The sequence below is a fragment of the Lethenteron reissneri genome, chromosome 3 (genome assembly GCF_015708825.2).
Source record: "Lethenteron reissneri isolate LAM-NWPU_2019-01 chromosome 3, ASM1570882v1, whole genome shotgun sequence".
In the NCBI taxonomy this organism is placed as follows: domain Eukaryota; kingdom Metazoa; phylum Chordata; class Hyperoartia; order Petromyzontiformes; family Petromyzontidae; genus Lethenteron; species Lethenteron reissneri.
In genome coordinates this window covers 7,188,085-7,207,377 of record NC_083781.1, presented here as the reverse complement: position 1 = coordinate 7,207,377, position 19,293 = coordinate 7,188,085, and the positions used below count along the sequence as shown (strand labels likewise).

Sequence of the window (19,293 nt, the reverse complement as noted above, 5' to 3'; positions counted from 1 at the left end):
TGCAGCGAGGTATATGCAACGACTGCCTTTATTAGGAGTGTCACGGGTGCCACGGTCTCGGCCAATGCATCATGGCGCACATTGCAACAAATCACGATCACTCTGCAGGTGCATTAGTTGTGGGTGCGGAGTAATCAACAACGATTTCACAGTCTTCTAATCGGCTACATTTCATTTTGTGAGTAAACATTCGTGAGAGAAAAAAAAACCGAGTTATATTTTACGGAGCGCGGCCTGCCGCGCATCTGAGTCTAGTACGGGGCCGGGGTCCCGGGTAGCGACGCGTCCCCTTCCGCGTACCTGACCCCCGCCCGCCCCACGACGTCCCCCACAGGGGCCCCCTGAGGCGGACCCCCCTGGTCGCCGTGGCGCTGGTACGCCAGGTTAATGACGCCGCCGAGGCAGGAGGTGCGACCGCCGCCGCGCGCCACGCGGTGCCGCCCGGCGTCGCCGCCGCCCTTGGAAGTGGCATTCACCTGCTTGGCCAGGAAGGCCCGGTCACGGCCCACCTACACGGGGTACGGTTTGGGGGGGGGGGGCATGGGAGACGGACGGGGGTCACACAGGGGTCACACAGGGGTCGTAGACAGGGACCATCGACAGGGACCAGACACGGGGTCAGACATGAGAGGGTTGGGCAGGAGGCAAGCGTGTGAGTGGCTGAGTGTGAGTGGGTGAGTGCGTGCGTGTGTGTGAGTGCGTGTGAGTGGGTGAGTGAGTGCGAGTGGGTGAGTGCGTGTGTGTGAGTGGGTGAGTGAGTGCGAGTGGGTCAGTGCGTGTGTGTGTGTGTGTAAGCCTCCGAGTGAATGAGTGAGTGTGAGCAGCCCGGCAGCGAGTTAGTGTGGAGGCTCACCATGGCCAGCTCGTCTCTTAGTTGATTGATGACGCGCGCGTGCGCATTGTTAAGCGTGGTCATGTAGAATAGGAAGAGGCTGTCAAGTCACACACACAAACATGCGATATCAACACAATTTTGCGATAGCAACACAAGCAAAGACAGGCCCCCTATAGCCTTGAACAGGCTGTTGGGTGAGCCATGCCTCATCACCTTTGTCTCTCAAGTGGTGATGTTTACAGACCGTACCAGATATTACTTTAAGGCTAAGTCGACCTAAGGGAGGCCTAGAACTTGGTCATATATATATTTGTCACTGATGTTTGCCGTGATCGGAAATAAAATTTTGGTTGCACATAATTGCCTACTCTTGTCCATAGCGCAGTGGTCTCACCATGACACTACGGCTCTCCACACACCTGCACTACATCCACACACGTCACATGAACACAACCACAACAACCGCCGTTCACCCCGGAGGGAGTGACGTAATCTCTGCCTCCGGCACAAGGTTAATATCGTGGTTTCAGCGTGGTTGTTTGCGAAGGTGATTAAGGGCGGAGGAGGGGGAGGGGTTAAAACAAATACAACGGATTGTCACACGTACATCCCCCCCCCCTCCGCCCATCGCTCACCTGGAGAGCAAGACCAGGATGATTGCGAAGAGCAGCGAGGCAAAGAACTCGAGGATGGAGTCGAGCCACTGTGGCAGGGCCTGCACCGCTGTCACCAACACCGTCCAGGGCAGACGCTGGCCTTGGAACGGTCCGCACGCCTGCGACGGGCGGATGCTGCATTCGCAGGGACACCGCAGCAGCTACTCGCCAGCACCACTCGCCTCGCCGTGACCCACCACGACTGCCGCTCGCTATTACTGCCACTCGCCCCTGGGGCAGCCTGTTTGTCTGCGCGGTACTTTGCTGCGCGGCGTGGCGATGTGGAGGCAGTTAAGCAATGGATTGTTAAATCCATCTGTGGAGTGTTTCGAGTGTCGTAATGCGTGGTGCTGGGTTGTTTGAGTTCCACACGAAGCCAAACACTCGTTCCTGGAATTGGGGTGATTGTCCCCATAAAATGACAGCAGCACCCCGGGGGTTGGTATTGTTGGTGTTGTGGCATGAGTGTTGTTGGTGTTGTGGCATGAGTGTTGTTGGTGTTGTGGTATGAGTGTTGTTGGTATTGTTGGTGGTGTTGGTATTGTTGGTGTTGTGGCATGAGTGTTGTTGGTGTTGTGGCGTGGGTGTTGTGTCGCGGGTGTTTTTGGTATTGTGGTGTTGTGGCATGAGTGTTGTTGGTGTTGTGGTGTTGCGTCGCGGGTGTTGTTGGTATTGTGGTGTTGCGGCATGAGTGTTGTTGGTGTTGTGGTGTTGTGGATATTGTTGTTGCGGCACCCACCCGCCGATGGTGTAGATGGCCGGCACCCAGGCGAGCAGGAGGCCGAGCAGCAGCACGATGAAGAAGAAGAACATGGAGCTGGAGGCGCGGTACGGGCGCGACGCCGGCCGGCAGTTCAGCATCAGCGACAGCTGTGAGACACACCCAGCAGCAGAAGCGTGGCGCACGCGGCGGTCATGGGCGACGCGTGTCGGCGAGGCGCGCACAATACGTGAGGGCGCTAGCAGACGTGCAAATCTTCTTGGTTCTTTCGGTAAAGTCACGTAGAGTGTAAATAATAAAATAATAAAAATAAAACATAAAACATACTTTATTATTTACATTTTACGTGACTTTACCGAAAGAACCAAGAAGATGAATCCCTGCAGTCACGAAAGCTTTACATCGAGACGTGCAAATGTTATTCCTATTCCTCTTTTTTTTTCCATGGTAATGTGGACTTTCCACCATTGGCTCAGGGCTGTGAACAGGAGATGGACACCGCCTCATTGCTGTTATGCTCGTCTACCCAGGAAGACTGTTTCAGGAGGGTCCTGTTACATTTTCGCAGAAGGGGGCGATGTTGCATCTGTGATCCCAGTTGAGTAATTTGCACGTCACTTTTCAGTATTGGCATGTTTGGTCAATACCGGTTCAATTGAGTTTTTTGTTTTTATATTTGAGAAGGAACCTGGTGAACCCATTTGGTACAGGGGGAGAACAAAAACACTCTACATGGAAGGCACTCAAGTCAGGAATCGAACCCAGGAACTACTTTCTGCAAAGCACCAGTAGAGTTCGCACCGTGCTACCTGCCACCCTGTCCGACTATTAAAGGATGTGCAAGCGCGCGCGAGAGAGAGAGCCAGACGCGCAAGAGTCGTGGTCGTAGTGCGGTGGCGGCGGCGGTAGTGACAGTGCGGTTGTGGCGGCGATGGCGTGGCCTACCTTCTTGCTGTAGAAGAAGATGGTGTACTTGATGGCGGCGAGCAAGGGCAGCAGCGGGCAGTAGATGGTGCCCACCCAGCACACGGTCTGGCCGTACACGATGTGCAGCACCTGGTCGGGGATGGAGAACTCCTGCTCGCCTATCCAGCGCGTCAGCCCGCACCCGCAGTGCGTCACGATCATCCTGGGAGACACGTGGACGTCGCGCTCGCCACCATGCCGTGCGAGGGCTGGGTGTGCGTTGGGCGAGCAAGTGGGCGAGTGAGTGAGTGGGCGAGTGAGTGAGTGGGCGAGTGAGTGAGTGGGCGAGTGAGTGAGTGGGCGAGTGAGTGAGTGGGCGAGCGGCGGTGCCGTTGGCCGCGCGAGTCGCGTACTTGCGTGGGAACTCCACGAGGAGGATGCTGACGAGGGAGGTGATCAGGTCGAAGATGGTGAGTTTGTACATCTCCTGTCCCACTCGCGTCTCCCAGCACTAAACGGGTGGGGGAGGGAGGGGGGGGTTAGCGGTGGTTGAGCGTGAAGTGCGAGGGTTGGCGAGTGGTGAGCGTGAAAGCGAGGGTCAGGTGCTTCGGCTTCTGCGTGGGTGAGGTGGTGGGTCTGAAGGTGAGCGATTGTGCCACGGAGGTGGAAGGTGAGTGATTGTTGGTGAATGAGAGTGAGCGTTCTGGACCTTACCAAGTAATTTATGTTGTACCCACACTGCTGGCAGTCACTGCTGCTGCTGCTGTTGTTGCTGTTGGCGACGCTGATGTTGTTGTTGTTGTCGCACGTGATCCGAGACCAGAGCGTCACGAGTAGCACCGCCACGCTTGCCAGACGCAGACTCACGTACCTGCGGCACGGCACGGCCCACGTTCGGGTTAGCGCAGGTGTGTGTGTCCGTGCGTTTGTCTTTGTGTCTGTGCGTTTGTCTTTGTGTCCGTGCGTTTGTCTTTGTGTCCGTGCGTTTGTCTTTGTGTCCGTGCGTTTGTCTTTGTGTCCGTGCGTTTGTCTTTGTGTCCGTGTGTCCGTGTGTTTGTCTTTGTGTCCGTGTGTTCGTGTGTTTGTCTTTGTGTCTGTGTGTTTGTCTTTGTGTCTGTGTGTTCATGTGTTTGTCTTCGTGTCCGTGTGTTCATGTGTTTGTCTTTGTGTCTGTGTGCGCGTCTTTGTGTCTGTGTCCGTGTGTTTGTCTTTGTGTCCGTGCGTTTGTCTTTGTGTCCGTGTGTCCGTGTGTTTGTCTTTGTGTCTGTGTGTTTGTCTTTGTGTCTGTGTCCGTGTGTTTGTCTTCGTGTTCGTGTGTTCATGTGTTTGTCTTTGTGTCCGTGCATTTGTCTTTGTGTCGGTGCGTTTGCCTTTGTGTCCATGCGTTTGTCTTTGTGTCCGTGTGTTTGTCTTTGTGTTCGTGTGTTTGTCTTTGTGTCCGCGTGTTTCTATTTGTGTCTGTGTGTTTGTCTTCATGTCCGTGTGTTCTTCTGTTTGTCTTTGTGTCTGTGTCCGTGTGTTTTTCTTTGTGTCTGTGTGTTTGTCTTTGTGTCCGTGTGTTTGTCTGTGTGTCCGTGTGTTTGTCTGTGTGTTCGTGTGTTTGTCTTCGTGTCCGTGTGTTGCGTCCGTGCCACCGCTCACCGGAGCAGTGAGAGACGAATCTCGAAACCGGGGGAGTAGTCCTCCCAGACGATGGTTATCCCAAAGACGAGCGGCAGCAGGAAGTTGGCGAGCGTGATGACGATGGACGGGAGGTACTGCACCAAGAAGTCCACACCACCCTGGATGCTCCCGGCCTTCAGTTTCTGGGAAGACGCGTCGTACCGCGAGAGTAGCCACAGCAGCACATATTTACACAACTCCTCCTTCTGAACAGCACTTTGCCACAACAGCCCGTGCAGGCTATCGGGCTATCATCGTCTTTGTCGTCGTGTGCGCATGGGGGGTAGTAGGGGTGGCGTACTCCCGGCGTGTAGCCCTGCGAGTAGGTGGTCGCCCAGTAGATGCAGTAGAAGGCCGCCCCGAGCAGCGCCAGCACCAGCACGTTGAGCAGCACGCGCACCACGTACACGCGCGCCTTCTGTGCGCGCGTGCGCTCGGCAATCCTCCTGCGGGAGCGCTCCTCGCCCAGGTCCGTCTGGACGCGTGCACACAAAGACAAAGATCCCCCGCGTAGCCTTTAAGGGACTGTTCGGGCAGGTGCTGTTATAGCGAGCACCTCACGAAGGCCGGCACGGCACGCGAGGGGGTGGGTGGCCGGCACCACGCACCGGCCGCCTTTGTCTCCAAGATGCTGATGTTTACACATCGTGACAGGTATTCATTTGAGGCCCACGACCAGTGGCGGCTCCTGCAAAATCTCTCAGGGGGGGCAAATGTCTGGATGATTGATAAGGTCCACCCATGCAATGGATAAATTAACAGCTTAAGCATGTAAAGGCAACTTCACTTCTTTAATATTAATGAAAAATAAAGTGACTCTTACAATACATCTTGTTTGTTTCTATACTCACTATTAAAACAAACCACTCAAGTTTATTTTATTAAAGATTCCACTAGGTGGCAACAAATTATATTGTTGGATGATACGTGCTTACGTATGATGACGTAAGCACGTTAGGGCTTGCCCTCCCGGAAGCCATAGAGAATGCATTGGAGCGCCCCCGTTCGAAAAAAAACATCTTTGAATGTAAGTCTATGGGACCACTCGGGGCGATTCTCAGCCGGAGTGAAATCGCCCAAAAAGAGGCGGTACTCCACAGAACGTGACATGACGCTGATTGGACTATATCCAGAGGCACAGTGACGGCTAGCGTGACTCTGTGGTTGAATGGCATTGGTGGTGCGTCGCCCAATCGCCCTAATGAAGAAACCGCCCCTGCCCACGACCATTTCAGATAATCGTCACCGGTATTGGAGCCGGAATCGAACTCAGGTCGCCGGGTTGCTAGAGCAGTGCGCTGACCACTCTGCACGCGCACACGGGAGGGTGCACGCACGCACGCATCCAGGAAAGGTACAAACACACGCACGCGTGCGTACACACATAAAACACGGCTCCTGGAACACGCCTCTCACTGCCGCGTTTGTGTGTACCCCCACGCGCGCGCGCGAGCTCCCCCCCCAACCAATGCGCACCACCAGCTGGTAGGCCAGGCTGCTGTGCTTGAGCGTAGCCGAGTTGGCGTCCCGCAGGCTGTGGTCCCACCCGGAGAAGACCTGCGGTGAGTAGTGCAGCCCGCTCGCCTCGCTCTGCAGTGTGCCAAGCTTCCAGCCCTGCGCCGAGCTGGGCAGGGAGACGCAGAGAACCGCGTTATTTATGACGTCTCACCTGGAGCATCTTGTGTACGAGGGCGTGGTGTCACGTGACACAAATAACAGACACAAAGATCCCCTGCGTGGCCTCAGTAGGTTGTTAGCGAGCGCCTATGAAGGGATGGCACACGAGAGAGTGGGTGGTCAGCGCCATGCCCGGCCGCCTTTGTCCCCCTAGTGGCGATGTTTACAAACCGCACCAGGTACTGTACTCATTTAAGGCCGAGTCGACCAAGAGGAGGTTCAGTACCAGTTCAGATATTCGCCACTCTTCGCAGGATTTGAACTCGGGCCGCCGGGGTCGCGGCGCAGTGCGCTAACCACTGCACCACCGCTCCCTACTACGTGCACATATACCTATCCAATACCCGCCATTCGCAACTAAGTGACGGTGACCTCACCACACTGCCTGTGCCAGGCCAGGTGAGGACAGACCCAGGTGCCATGGCACAGCTGATTGAGATGACCGTTAGATGCATCGGCTGCACCCGCCTACGGTGCCAACTGCACATATACATCTGGTTGGTTCTTTCGGTAAAGTCACATAGAAGGGAAGTAATAAAATAATAATAAAATAAAAAATTTTAATTTTTATTTTTATTATTTTATTATTTCCCTTCTACGTGACTTTACCGAAAGAACCAAGAAGATGAATCGCTGCAATCAAAAAAGCTTTAAATCGAAAAATGCACATACACACTCGCAAACACATGACACGCGTCCAAACACGTGCGCATTGAGCGCGTGAGGACACGTGCACTTCGTAAGCGTGCGTTCGCGTACGAGGACGATCCGCGCGGCGTCCACGTGCGCAGGAGCCGCGTGGGGGGGGGTGGGGGGGTGGGGGGGAGGGGGGGGTACCCACCGCCTGACGACCCAGAGCAGCGACACGAGCAGCACGGCGATGCTGGAAAGGAGGTAGGCGAGGGGCAGCGAGTAGGCCGATTGCTGCGACCCCACCGTCGTGCTCGGGTAGAACCCGTAGAAGAGGTACGTCTTCTCTAGGAAGCCCTGGTACACGGCGCACACGCACAGAGACAAAGATCCCCCCCCCCCCGTGTGGCCTTAACACACCGTTGTGACAAGTGCTGTTAGCGAGTAGCACCAATGAAGGCGGGCATGGCACACGAGGGCATGGGTGGCCACACCAGCTACTCAATTGAGGTCGGGTCGACCTAGGAGAGGCCCACGACGATTTCAGATATTTGTCACTGATGTTTGCCGTGAGCAGGAATCGAACTCGGGTCACCGGGTTCTTAGCACAGCATGCTAACCGCTACACTACCGCTCCCCATTATAGGTCAACTTGGCCTAAAATTAGTAGCTGGTGAGGTGTGTAAACACTACCAGGGAGGCCAAGGTGGCCGGGCGTGGTGCTGGCCACCCACCCCCTCGTGTTCCGTGCCGGCCTTCATAAGTGCTACTCGCTAACAGCAGGTGCCCCAACACTCTGTTAAGGCTATACAGGGGATCTTTGTTGACATGTACATACACGCACATACTTACCCACACACGTGGAAACGTGTGATGGGTGCTGAGGGGTGGAGATGGTGCGTGATTACGTGGTATTGAGACTTGTGGGGTGAGTGATTGCACTGGTGTGGTGAGTAGCTGGTGAGTTTTTTGTGTAGTGACATAGCGCTGACTGTGGGAAAGCAGCTGCAACTGCAGGTGGGCACTTAGCGCACACGCCGCTGAGCATATACACGGCTGTGTGTGCCGGTAGGGCGGAAGAACTGGGGCAAGGGTCACGGTAGACCTCGTGGGGAAGCCCCTGGAACCCTCTGGTGGGTTCGAGAAGGGAGGAGCGGCTAAGGCGATGCCAAGCCGTGCCGAGGGGAATAAAAGCAGCGGAGAACGAGAGCTCAGGGCTGCCGGTTCTCGGAGTGGACTCGTTTCGTCATCGCTGTCGCCTTCATCTCCGCCGCCTTCGCCCGGGCATTGCGCGGCCGGACAGTGGTTGGCTGTCCCGGTCGACGCCGTCGGTGCAACGCGGGAGGGGTCGTGTCTGGGACGGGTCGTGCGGCAGCGTGGTCGTGAGAGAGAGGGGGCCCCGAGTGGTGGCGTGAACTCAACAACAATAAAAGGGGAGGACGGTGCCTCCTGCCACTACCTCGTCTCCGATAGAGTGTATGTGTGACGCAAGCCACCCGCACGCGCACACAAGCCTCGAGCGAGAAGGAAGAAGAGATCTACGACACTACATTTGTACTCATGTGGTGAGTGGCCAGTAAGTGATGGTCCCGCGAGTGATAATGAGCGTTGTATGCGGGGATGCACTCACCGTGCCTGATAGTGCATCAAGCACATATTCGTAGAAGTAGCCGAGAGGGCGCTGCGGGAGATCGTACACCAAGCATTCTGAGAGGCAGAGACACGGGCAGCGGCGTGAGGCACGGGGACAGCCTATCGCCTGTGTGCGCTGTGAGTGGTGTGTGCGCTATGTGAGTGGTGTGTGTGCTGTGTGAGTGGTGTGTGCGCTGTGAGTGGTGTGTGCGCTGTGTGAGTGGTGTGTGCGCTGTGTGAGTGGTGTGTCCGCTATGTGTGCTGTGCGAGTTGTGTGAGTGGTATGTGTGCTGTGTGAGAGCTGTGTAGACTGTGCGAGTTGTGTGAGTGGTGTGTGCTGTGCGAGTGGTGTGCGCTGTGTGAGTGGTGTGTGCGCTATGTATGCTGTGTGAGTGCTGTGTCGAGTGTGAGTGGTGTGTGAGTGGTGTGTGCTGTGCGAGTGGTGTGTGTTGTGTGAGTGGTGTGTGAGTGGTGTGTGCTGTGCGAGTGGTGTGTGTTGTGTGAGTGGTGTGTGAGTGGTGTGTGCTGTGCGAGTGGTGTGTGTTGTGCGAGTGGTGTGTGCCGCTCACCACTGTTGCTTGTTGAGTTGGTGGCCGTGGAGGCAGGCGTGGTGGCCACCCCGAGGTGCTCGTTCACGATGTTGGGGATGACCACGAAGGAGAACATGATGAGGAAGAGGCAGACGTTGAGCAGCACGAGGAAGCGCATGAACGAGAAGTAGGACTGGATGGCCGATCCGAAGCGACCTGCGTCCACGCACGGGATCCACAAAGGCGCCAGCGTCATGGCGAGGGCGGGCGAAACACGAGGCAGTGCCGCCGCCGTTGCGTTGCGTGCGGCAATGGGTGGCGACGCCCTCTACCCTGGGTACTTTCACTCGGTGCCCTGGCACCGAAAAATGCGCGGCGAGATCTCGGTTTCGTCGGCGGGTGACGACGTTGTGAGACTAAAAATACTCGACCTTTCCCCTGGGATTGTGGCCGATCGGGTGACACCTAATGGTTCTTTCGGTAAAGTCACGTAGAAGGAAAAAAAAACATAATAAAATACAATTCTCACTATTTTATTATGTTTTTAATTTTATTTTCTTTTATTATTTCCCTTATACGTGACTTTACCGAAAGAACCAAGAAGATGGACCCCTAATGGGTCGTGGTTTTGTTGCCGCCTGAACGGTGCCCGTCCCTCTCGGGAACGTCGCGACTCGTGACGGTTCTGTAGAAGCGAGCGCTCGTCAAGCGGACGGTCGTGCCGGGATGTCGAGGCAGGCGAGCGCGCCGATCTTGACCGTCGTCTCACTGCTCGCTCGATTCACCTCGACGACCGCTGACTGAGCTTCATTCCTCCTCATCGATCCAAATGCAGCCTCTCAACATCAGACGCTTTGGCCGAGGACAAAGCACCGGCTGGCCAAACGCGATCGTCCCATGGCGCGCGTGGTACAGTGTGTGTGTGGCGGGGTGCACGTGTGCGGTGCCCGCTGTGCCAGGCTAGGTGCCCCACGCCACGGGCATGCGATTGTGGCCCACCTGCGATCTCCTTGAGGCTGCCGCTCCACAGGGCCGTGCTCTTGAGTGCCCCATGGGCCCCGGCCCGCGACCTTCGCATCCGGGTGCTCATGCTCCTGCGCCACGACTCCCATTGAGAGAGCAGCGGCGCGTCCCTCGCCATAAGTGCCCTGCAGCACCAAAAAGATTCCCCGTTTTGCCTTCACAGACTGTTGGGGCAAGTGCTGTTAGCGAGCACCTGCAGCGCCACACACCCACACACATGGCGCGTGGTGCACCCGACCCGACACGAAGAAAACCCGAGGACAGGGACCACGCTGGGCACCAATAACCCTTGGAGTTATTACGATGGGCGACCCTGCCACAAATAGCCCAGGAGCTGCTGGCGATACTCCGTGCCGCAGCCAATCTCAGCAATACCCCAACCCTACCACCAGCTCCTATCCCCAACCCCAACCCTAACCGTAACCCCTACACCCTATCCAAATGTAGTGACATCAGGGATGTCACTGTATGGAGGGTCGTGGCGTGTGATGTCGCTACGTCGCGGACAGCACCGTGTGGGTTGCTGTGTGAGGCCGGCTCTAGCACAGCACGGCGTGCGATGCACCGTCATCGCGTCCACCCTGTAGATGGGTGTGGTACCAGCCCTAGCGGGGCTTGGTGAGCGCTGGGATAGCGTGGGCACCACGCACAGCGTGTAGTGCAGGCTCCCACAAGGGAGAGTGTCAGCCCGGGGGCAGGGTTGCCCTGGGCCATGGCACTCTGGTTGACCCCGTAGACACGTGATCTGGAGTGTCCACAGAGAGGGCCCCAGGTAGGGGGTGGGGGGGGCTAGGAGGTGATCACGTGTCCGGGGAGAGCTCTCGAGGGGGGTCGAGAGGGAGCTAGAAAGCTCGAGAAGGTGGGCGGGGCCAAGGGCGGAGCCAGCCCCGACCCGGGAGGATATAAGGTGGGTCCCTGAGAGGGACCAGGGGTCGCTTCGTTCTACAAGCTGAAAGCTCTACGTCCTACAAGAATCTTGACTCAATTTATCACTCGGCCTTAAGATTTGCATTGAACTGCCCATATAGGACCCACCACTGCGATCTCGACATTGGGTCAAACTTAACATCTCTTAATGATCGACGGCTTGTGCATCAGATCTTATTTATTCACGATCTACTTACAAAAAAATCAGCAGACTACCTGCTGGATCTCCTCTCTGTTTCGAGGAACAAATGTGACCCAAGGTCTTCGCTCATTTACCAGCTTCACATTCCCTATTGCCGTACATATACTGGAGGAAGGGCGTTTGCTATTGCCCCCAGGGTCTGGAATGCTATCGCCAATAAACTGCAACTTGCATCACTACCTGTGAGATCTTCACTCCAAAGTGCTCTAGAGGAGTTGTACACCCCTAGCTGCCACTGCTGTTCAGTGGCCTGAAATCAAATATATCGCTCCGGATTACCGCTGCAAAGTATGATCTTGAGTTTTTATTATAGTGTGCTGATCTTCAAAGGTGCATTGAAACATTTCGATAATCCTACTGATACTCCCAGCTGTTATGGAGTGATTTATGCTGCCAGCGATGAGTGCAAAGTTTGGTTGTACATGTTAGGGGCCGTCCATAAATGACGTCACGCGATTTTGGACGATTTTTTACCCCCCCCCCCCGTCACACGGCGTCACAAAAAGTCAGACCCCCCCCCTCAAATATGACGTCACAAAGCTCTGCCCCCCCCCCTCCCCCAAAATAAAACATGCTTCAAATCGCTTTAAACTATTGTCATTGTCGTGCGTATTTAATGTGGCGCTGCACTCTGATGTTGTAGGAGAAAACATGTATTAAAAAGTCTATTTAATTAAGTAGAACGTGTTGTCTATATTTATTTAAAGTAGCGCATTTTGATGTGACGTCACATTTCTCACAAATGTCCATTCCTATGATCACTGTTACATTGTTGTATAGCTTTATTTAGGTGATTTCGAAAACGTTTTGGTTTAGCCATATTTGTTTGTTGTAGTACAACTGATAACTATAATCTAAATTGACTGATAACTATAATCTAAATTGACTTATGGTTGTTATTGTTTGACTTGCATCCCACTGGGATTTTTGCACACAGCGTTGAAATGCGGTGCTTTTTCTTGAAGACTTTGATGTTTTTTCCTGTATTTTTATTTTAGTCACTCTAAGATGTTTCTTGTTCATGTTTTTGTTTGTTGCGGTTGCACCCGATTCAAGATCCGCATGGCTCACAGGGCTACACCTAATACATGAACTGAACTGAAAACGTAGTCAGGGACCCGAGTGAAGGTCCGACTCTTCATAGCTGTCACTCCTCCGTGTAGTGGAGTCAGCTGGGTGCTCGCCACCCTCGGCTGTGTCTGGTCAAGGGGCAGTTACCCCCCTTTGTGTATTACGTGTTGATATGATGAAAGTGTTGCCTCTAGAGAACAACGTCTGCGACTCGGTTGGACCCACTACACAAAAACCAGCTCAGTCCATCACCATGTGCTTACCCCCCCCCCCTCATGTCCCCCAGCACGCGAGAGGGGAACTCCGCCCCGTGGAGGGGGGGGGGGGCAGAGCGAGGCGTGAGGAGGTGGGGGCAGAGCGAGGAAATTTGTTTATGGGCCTGACGCGGTGTCTCCGAACAAACACGGAAACAGAGACACGCGAGAGACACGGGGAGAGAGAGAGACAACTGTCCAATGAGAGACACAGAGAGACACAGAGAGACACCTGTCCAATGAGAGACACAGAGAGACACCTGTCCAATGAGAGACAGAGACACAGGGAGACACAGAGACACACAGGGAGACACAGAGAGACACCTATCCAATGAGAGACACAGAGAGACACCTGTCCAATGAGAGACAGAGAGACACCTGTCCAATGAGAGACAGAGACAGAGAGACACCTGTCCAATGAGAGGCAGAGAGACACAGGGAGACACCTGTCCAATGAGAAACACAGAGAGACACCTGTCCAATGAGAGACACAGAGAGACACAGAGAGACACCTGTCCAATGAGAGACACAGAGAGACACCTGTCCAATGAGAGACAGAGACACAGATAAACACCTGTCCAATGAGAGACAGAGAGACACAGGGAGACACAGAGAGACACAGAGAGACACCTGTCCAATGAGAGACAGAGACAGATAAACACCTGTCCAATGAGAGACAGAGAGACACAGGGAGACACAGAGAGACACAGAGAGACACCTGTCCAATGAGAGACAGAGAGACACAGAGAGACACCTGTCCAATGAGAGACAGAGATACACAGAGAGACACCTGTCCAATGAGAGACAGAGAGACACAGAGAGACACCTGTCCAATGAGAGACACAGAGAGAGACACAGAGAGACACAGAGAGACATGGAGACACACAGAGAGACACCTGTCCCGTGAGAGACACAGAGAGACACACAGAGACACACAGAGACACAGAGAGACACAGATAGACACCTGTGCCGTGAGAGACACAGAGAGACACCTGTCCCGTGAGAGACACAGAGACACGGGGACACAGAGAGACACACAGAGACACAGAGAGACACAGAGAGACACGGGGACACAGAGAGACACGGGGACACACAGAGACACAGAGAGACACACAGAGACACGGGGACACAGAGAGACACAGAGAGACACCTGTCCAATGAGTGACTCCCTGTGCTCCATTAGTCGGGGGACGGGATGAAGGAGAATCAGAGGTCTCATCGGGGTACCAAGATTCGGGAGGAATCGTAGAGGGGTCACAGAGGGGTCAAAGGGGTGGGGGGGGGTCATAGTGGCATCCGGGAAAGGCCATTGGGGGGGGTCGGAGATGGGGGTCAGAGACATGGGGGGGGGTCAGAGAGATGTGGGGGGGGGGGGTCAGAGAGATGGGGGGGGTCAGAGAGATGGGGGGGGGGGGGGGGTCAGAGAGATGGGGGGGGGGGGGTCAGAGAGATGGGGGGGGGTCTACCCTTACACGATGCGCTTCTTCTCCTCCAGCCTGAGCGGCTGCTCCCTGAGGGGGGTCGCGTCCTCCTCGTTCGCCTCCAGCCCCAGGGCGCTGGCAAGGCCGTCGGGGGCATCGCCATAGCTCATGGCCACGCAGCAACAACAACAGCAGCAGCAACAACAACAGCAACAGTAGCAGCAAGACAGACGCAGCAGCGAGGCAGACGCAGGCAGCGACTACGAGACGGAAGCGACAGCCTCTTTGCGCGCGCGAGGCGCAGGGACGGGGGGAGTGGTGCAGGTGAGGGGGCGGGGGGTGGGAGGGGATGGGAAGGGGAGAGGGAGGGGTGGGGGGAGGGGTGCAGGTGAGGGAGGGGGTGGGGGAAGGGGTGCAGGTGAGGGAGGGGGTGGGAGGAGGGAGGGGGGGAGGGTTAAGTAGTAGGAGGGAGGGTGGGGGTAGGGGAGGGGGTAGGGGAGGGGGTGGGGGAGAGGGTGGGGGAGAGGGTGGGGGTAGGGGAGGGGGTGGGGGAGAGGGTGGGGGAGAGGGTAGGGGAGGGGGTGCGGGGGTAGGGGAGGGGCCCTCTCCGGTATTGCTCAAGCTGCCGTGCGTGACGCGCTGGGGCGACTTGCGTGGCCGTGGTCATGACGACGGCAGTGATGATGATGATGGTGGTGGTGGGAGCGGTGGTGCAGCGGTTAGCGTGCTGCGCTACGAACCCGGCATCCCGAGTTCGACTCCGGTATATGGCCAACACCAGCGATGATTATTTGAACCGGTCCTGGGCCTCCCCTAGGTCGACTCAGCCTCAAAATGAGCACCTGGTGCGGTGTGTGGTGAACATCGCCACTGGGGAGACAAAGGCGACCGGGCGTGGTGTTGGCCACCCACCCCCTCGTGTGCTGTGCCGGCCTTCACAGGTGCTCGCGAACAGCACTTGCCCCTACAGTCTGTTAAGGCTACAGGGGGGATCTTTGTCTTTGATGGCTGGGAAAAGGTGACAATCCAACTGTCGGAAGTGGTGATGGTCGTGACGTGGTGATGTCCCTCTGGGGCCGTCCATAAATGACGTCACAAGATTTTGGACGATTTTTGACCCCCCCCCCCCCCATCGTCACAAAAAGTCAGACCCCCCCCCCTCAAATATGACGTCACAAAGCTCTGCCCCCCCCAAAATAAAACATGCTTCAAATCGCTTTCAACTATTGTCATTGTAGTGCGTATTTAATGTGGCGCTGCACTCTGATGTTGTAGGGGGAAACATTTAGTAAAACGTCTATTTAATCAAGTAGAACGTGTTGTCTATATTTATTTAAAGTTGCGCATTTTGATGTGACGTCACATTTCTCAAACCCCCCCCCCCCCCCCTCGTCACACATCGTCACAAATGTCTGACCCCCCCCCCCCCCTAGGTGCGTGACGTCATTTATGGAAGGCCCTATGGCTCACAGGGCTATCTATCTTCTTCTATCTTCTCTTCTATCTATCTTCTATCTTTCTTCTCTATATATATAAAAGTAGAAAATTGTGGGTTTGTGGCTTTGTGTCTTTGTTTGTGGTCGCTCGCTTGACCAGGCACCACGCTGTAAGCCCCGCGGTCAGCAAGCGCTATTCCTTTTTCACACCCGTCATCAACTTTAAATTAGTTTCATTAGCGATTTAGTGAGATTTCTGTGCGCTGAACTATTATTTTATTCTTTATGATGCGTGCACGACCATACCAAGTCGCACGCCTTCGGTTGCCAGTGAGGGGGACATTTTCTTTCGCGTAAAAATGCTATAAAAATACAGTGGTACCTTGACTTACGAGTGTCCTAACTAGCGAGTTTTTCGAGATACGAGCCGTCTCTCGGCCGTTTTTTTGCTTTGAGTTGAGAGCTAAAATTGGGGTTACGAGCCAGCTTCAGATACACCACCGCTAGTTAGCGCAGCGAATGCCACAACATCCGTCCAGCATCACGTGTCCCACTCGTTCACTTTAAGCCAGGGGTGTCCACACTTTTTGCTAAAAGGGCCACATTTGATAAAGTGAAGATGCCCGGGGGCCAATAGATCCTTCTGACATTTTTTTAACCACAAAAGTTACGTGGAAATACACACTGTTACAAAACAATTTTCATTGTCACAATTACTTTTATTTTTCAAATGACAATGTAACCAAATATAAGCCACTCAGGCAGACGTGAACAACTCTAAAAACGCAATTCTGCCTTTCATTCCGTCAGATAACATTGAACAAACTGTATAGAATACCTTAAATTTCCATGAGTTTTATGATGTATTTATTCTGACAGAGCTGGCGAGCCATAAATAACACATTATAAGACCGAAGCTGCGGGCCGTATGAAATCTGACCGCGGGTCGTGATTGGCCCGCGGGCCGGACTTTGGACATGCCTGCTTTAAGCAGTGGAAGCATCAGTGTTGTGCTCACCTTTTGTGCTTGCAGTTATTTTGCAAAACTTCGTGGAGGAGGCAGAGGAGGTTATCTCTACAAGTGAGATAAAGGAAATGTTGGGAATGTGGGAGAAACTTTCTGACTTTATTCAAAAGAAGCACCCAGAAAAAGTTGCAACTGGGCGTGCGACGGCGCTATTTAATGACACTCGCCTAACTCATTTCAGAAACATTCTGAAATGGAGGATGAAACAGACCTCATTGGAGAGGTTTTTATCGAAAACCCCTGCAGATGAAAATGAGGAAAGTGTTGCAAAAAGGGCAAAAATCAGCGAATAAGATTCACTTATTCAGTTCAGCCTTTCTCCTCCAACTCCGTCAGCATCTTCAAGTCGTCTGATCTCCAAGGTAAATGCTGTACATTATACATGTACTTGATAAAGCCAGTTTATTGCAGTACATTCTATTGTATTGTGTTTTTATACAATATTCGTTATTTATAAGTACATTTTTCTTATTTAAAAACATTTAACAAAAAAATCTGCAGTGTTTTGTGGGGGCCCGGAACGGATTAATGGCATTTCAATTCATTTCAATGGGGAAATTGATTTGACATACGAGTAATTTGAGTTACGAGCTCCATCGCGGAACAAATTAAACTCGTAAGTCAAGGCACCATTGTACACTAAACGCTCAGGTAAATTCTTCACTGTGTGATGTCCCCCCCCCACCCCGATGTCTGTAATTATTACTACTATACAGTCGCTAAATGCTACCACTATAGGCCGTAGATATTACTGCAGAGAGACCGGGGAGATTGTGGCTGGGGGGGGCAGGGGTAGCAGCCCAGCCTGCCAAGGTGCCACCTCGGCCGGCTGGACAATCTAGGCGAGGCCGGAGGCTCTGCACGGGACTAGGCCTCACCACGCCACTCTGTCAGGTGAGTACTTTGTGCTAAAGAGTCGATAATACTGCTATAGAATCAGCATGTACGACTGTAGTGATGGCAGGTACCACCACAGTCGGTATGCACTGCTGTAATCATAGCAGATACCACCACAATCGTTATGCACTGCTGTCATCATAGCAGGTACCACCACAGTATGCACTGCTGTAATCATAGCAGGTACCACCACAGCAGTATGTACTGCTGTCATCATAGCAGGTACCACCACAGTCGGTATGCACTGCTGTCATCATAGCAGGTACCACCGCAGTCGGTATGCACTGCTGTTATCGTAGCAGGCAGAGGTGGGACAAAGTCATTGTTATGCAAGTCCAAGTCGAGTCTGAAGTCATCAAATTCATGACTCGAGTCTGACTCGAGTCCAAGTCACATGACTCGAGTCCACACCTCTGGTAGCAGGTACCACCACAGTATGCACTGCTGTCATCATAGCAGGTACCACCACAGTAGGCACTGCTGTCATCATAGTAGGTATCACCACAGTATGCACTGCTGTAATCATAGCAGGTACCACCACAGTCGGTATGCACTGTTGTCATCATAGCAGGTACCACCACAGTATGCACTGCTGTCATCATAGCAGGTACCATCACAATATGCACTGCTGCAGTGAAAGCCAGTACCACCACAGTAGGCACTGCTGTAATCATAGCAGGTACCACCACAGTATGCACTGCTGTAATCATAGCAGGTACCACCCAGTCAGTACACACTGCTGTTGCATTTTTAAGAGTAGCTTTGAAATATTTTAAGACCCGGGCAACGTCGGGTACTTCCTGCTCGTACCTAATAAATGAAACAAAACCCCACGGCACCTGGGCTGTCCCCCGTGACCTCACGCCTACAGCGAGCCATTTGCACTTCACGCGACGGCCTCAAAGCGCACCTAGCCTGGCACCACCACTCGGTTTGTTTGTTGACGTTGTGAGTAGGCGGCCACCCCCGTCCTCTGTGTGTGTACTTCTACGGTGAACTTCTTTCGCACCGCACGTCGCCGAACCGTGCGAATCGGAGGCGCGGAGGAATGACACCAAACGAAAGCACAAAAATAAACCCCCATCAACCCACACGGCTTACCCCCGTATTCTTCTTGTACGGGGAAATCGGTGTTTCAGGTCGATACCGCCCACAGCCGTTTCAATACGGGTAAACCATTTTTTTGTCTATTTGTGTTTCTCCCTTGTGATGGGACTTTGTGGGATAAACGTTGAGGTTTATAAGGGGCACGCGGTGAAACAATGTCTGACTTGGTCTGTAATTAGTAGGGCACTGATTAAGGGGTTGACAGGTCTGCAGAAAGCAGTTTGGTGCCGGCCGTCACAGGTGCTACTCGCTAACAGCACTTGCCCCATCGGTCTTGCAAAGACTATACGGGAGTCTTTGTATTTTATTTTGTACTATCAGGAAATACCCGGCGTTGCCCGGGTACTTGGGGCTATCTTTTTTGAATGTCGTAGTGGCTCTAATCGCTGTGATCAGGAGGAGACGGCTCAGTGGGCGTTACAGCAACTGTGAAGATTTTGCTGTGACATGAATGTGAAATGACTCGAACGACGAACTACTGGAAGCCTAAATTTTTACTTAACTTTCGTGGCTGCAAGAATTCATATTCTTTGGTTCTTTCGGTAAAGTCACGTAGATAGAAAAAAAAGTCAATAAAAATAATACAAAATGAACCACTAATGTAGACTGTAGCCTGGTTCTTAATCTGAATAAGTGTACTGTACCTGTTTTGTTGCCAGAAAAAAGGGGGAAACCTATT

The 19,293-nt window shown here is 53.6% G+C and overlaps 1 protein-coding gene across 1 annotated transcript; it reads right to left on the bottom strand.

Annotated features, from left to right (window-relative positions):
- Positions 1–10: 10 nt before the first annotated feature.
- Positions 11–14,444, bottom strand: LOC133345643 (transmembrane channel-like protein 7). Its single transcript, XM_061556593.1, has 15 exons — positions 14,199–14,444; positions 10,249–10,397; positions 9,289–9,465; positions 8,718–8,794; positions 7,299–7,444; positions 6,257–6,404; positions 5,082–5,255; positions 4,760–4,923; positions 3,833–3,989; positions 3,532–3,629; positions 3,158–3,341; positions 2,231–2,361; positions 1,471–1,626; positions 854–932; positions 11–509 (listed from the first exon to the last, which is right to left on the bottom strand). The coding sequence occupies exons 1-15, from the start codon at positions 14,315–14,317 to the stop codon at positions 252–254; spliced, it is 2,217 nt and encodes a 738-aa protein (XP_061412577.1). The 5' UTR covers positions 14,318–14,444; the 3' UTR covers positions 11–251.
- Between the last annotated feature and the right edge of the window lie 4,849 nt (positions 14,445–19,293).

Coding starts and splice junctions, on each gene's coding strand:
- LOC133345643 (XM_061556593.1), bottom strand. CDS start 14,317: ATGAGCTATGGCGATGCCCCCGACGGCCTTGCCAGCGCCCTGGGGCTG. Junction 10,398..14,198: donor GAGGAGAAGAAGCGCATCGT/GTAAGGGTAGAC, acceptor TTGGTGCTGCAG/GGCACTTATGGCGAGGGACG. Junction 3,630..3,832: donor GGTACAACATAAATTACTTG/GTAAGGTCCAGA, acceptor CCACCCGTTTAG/TGCTGGGAGACGCGAGTGGG.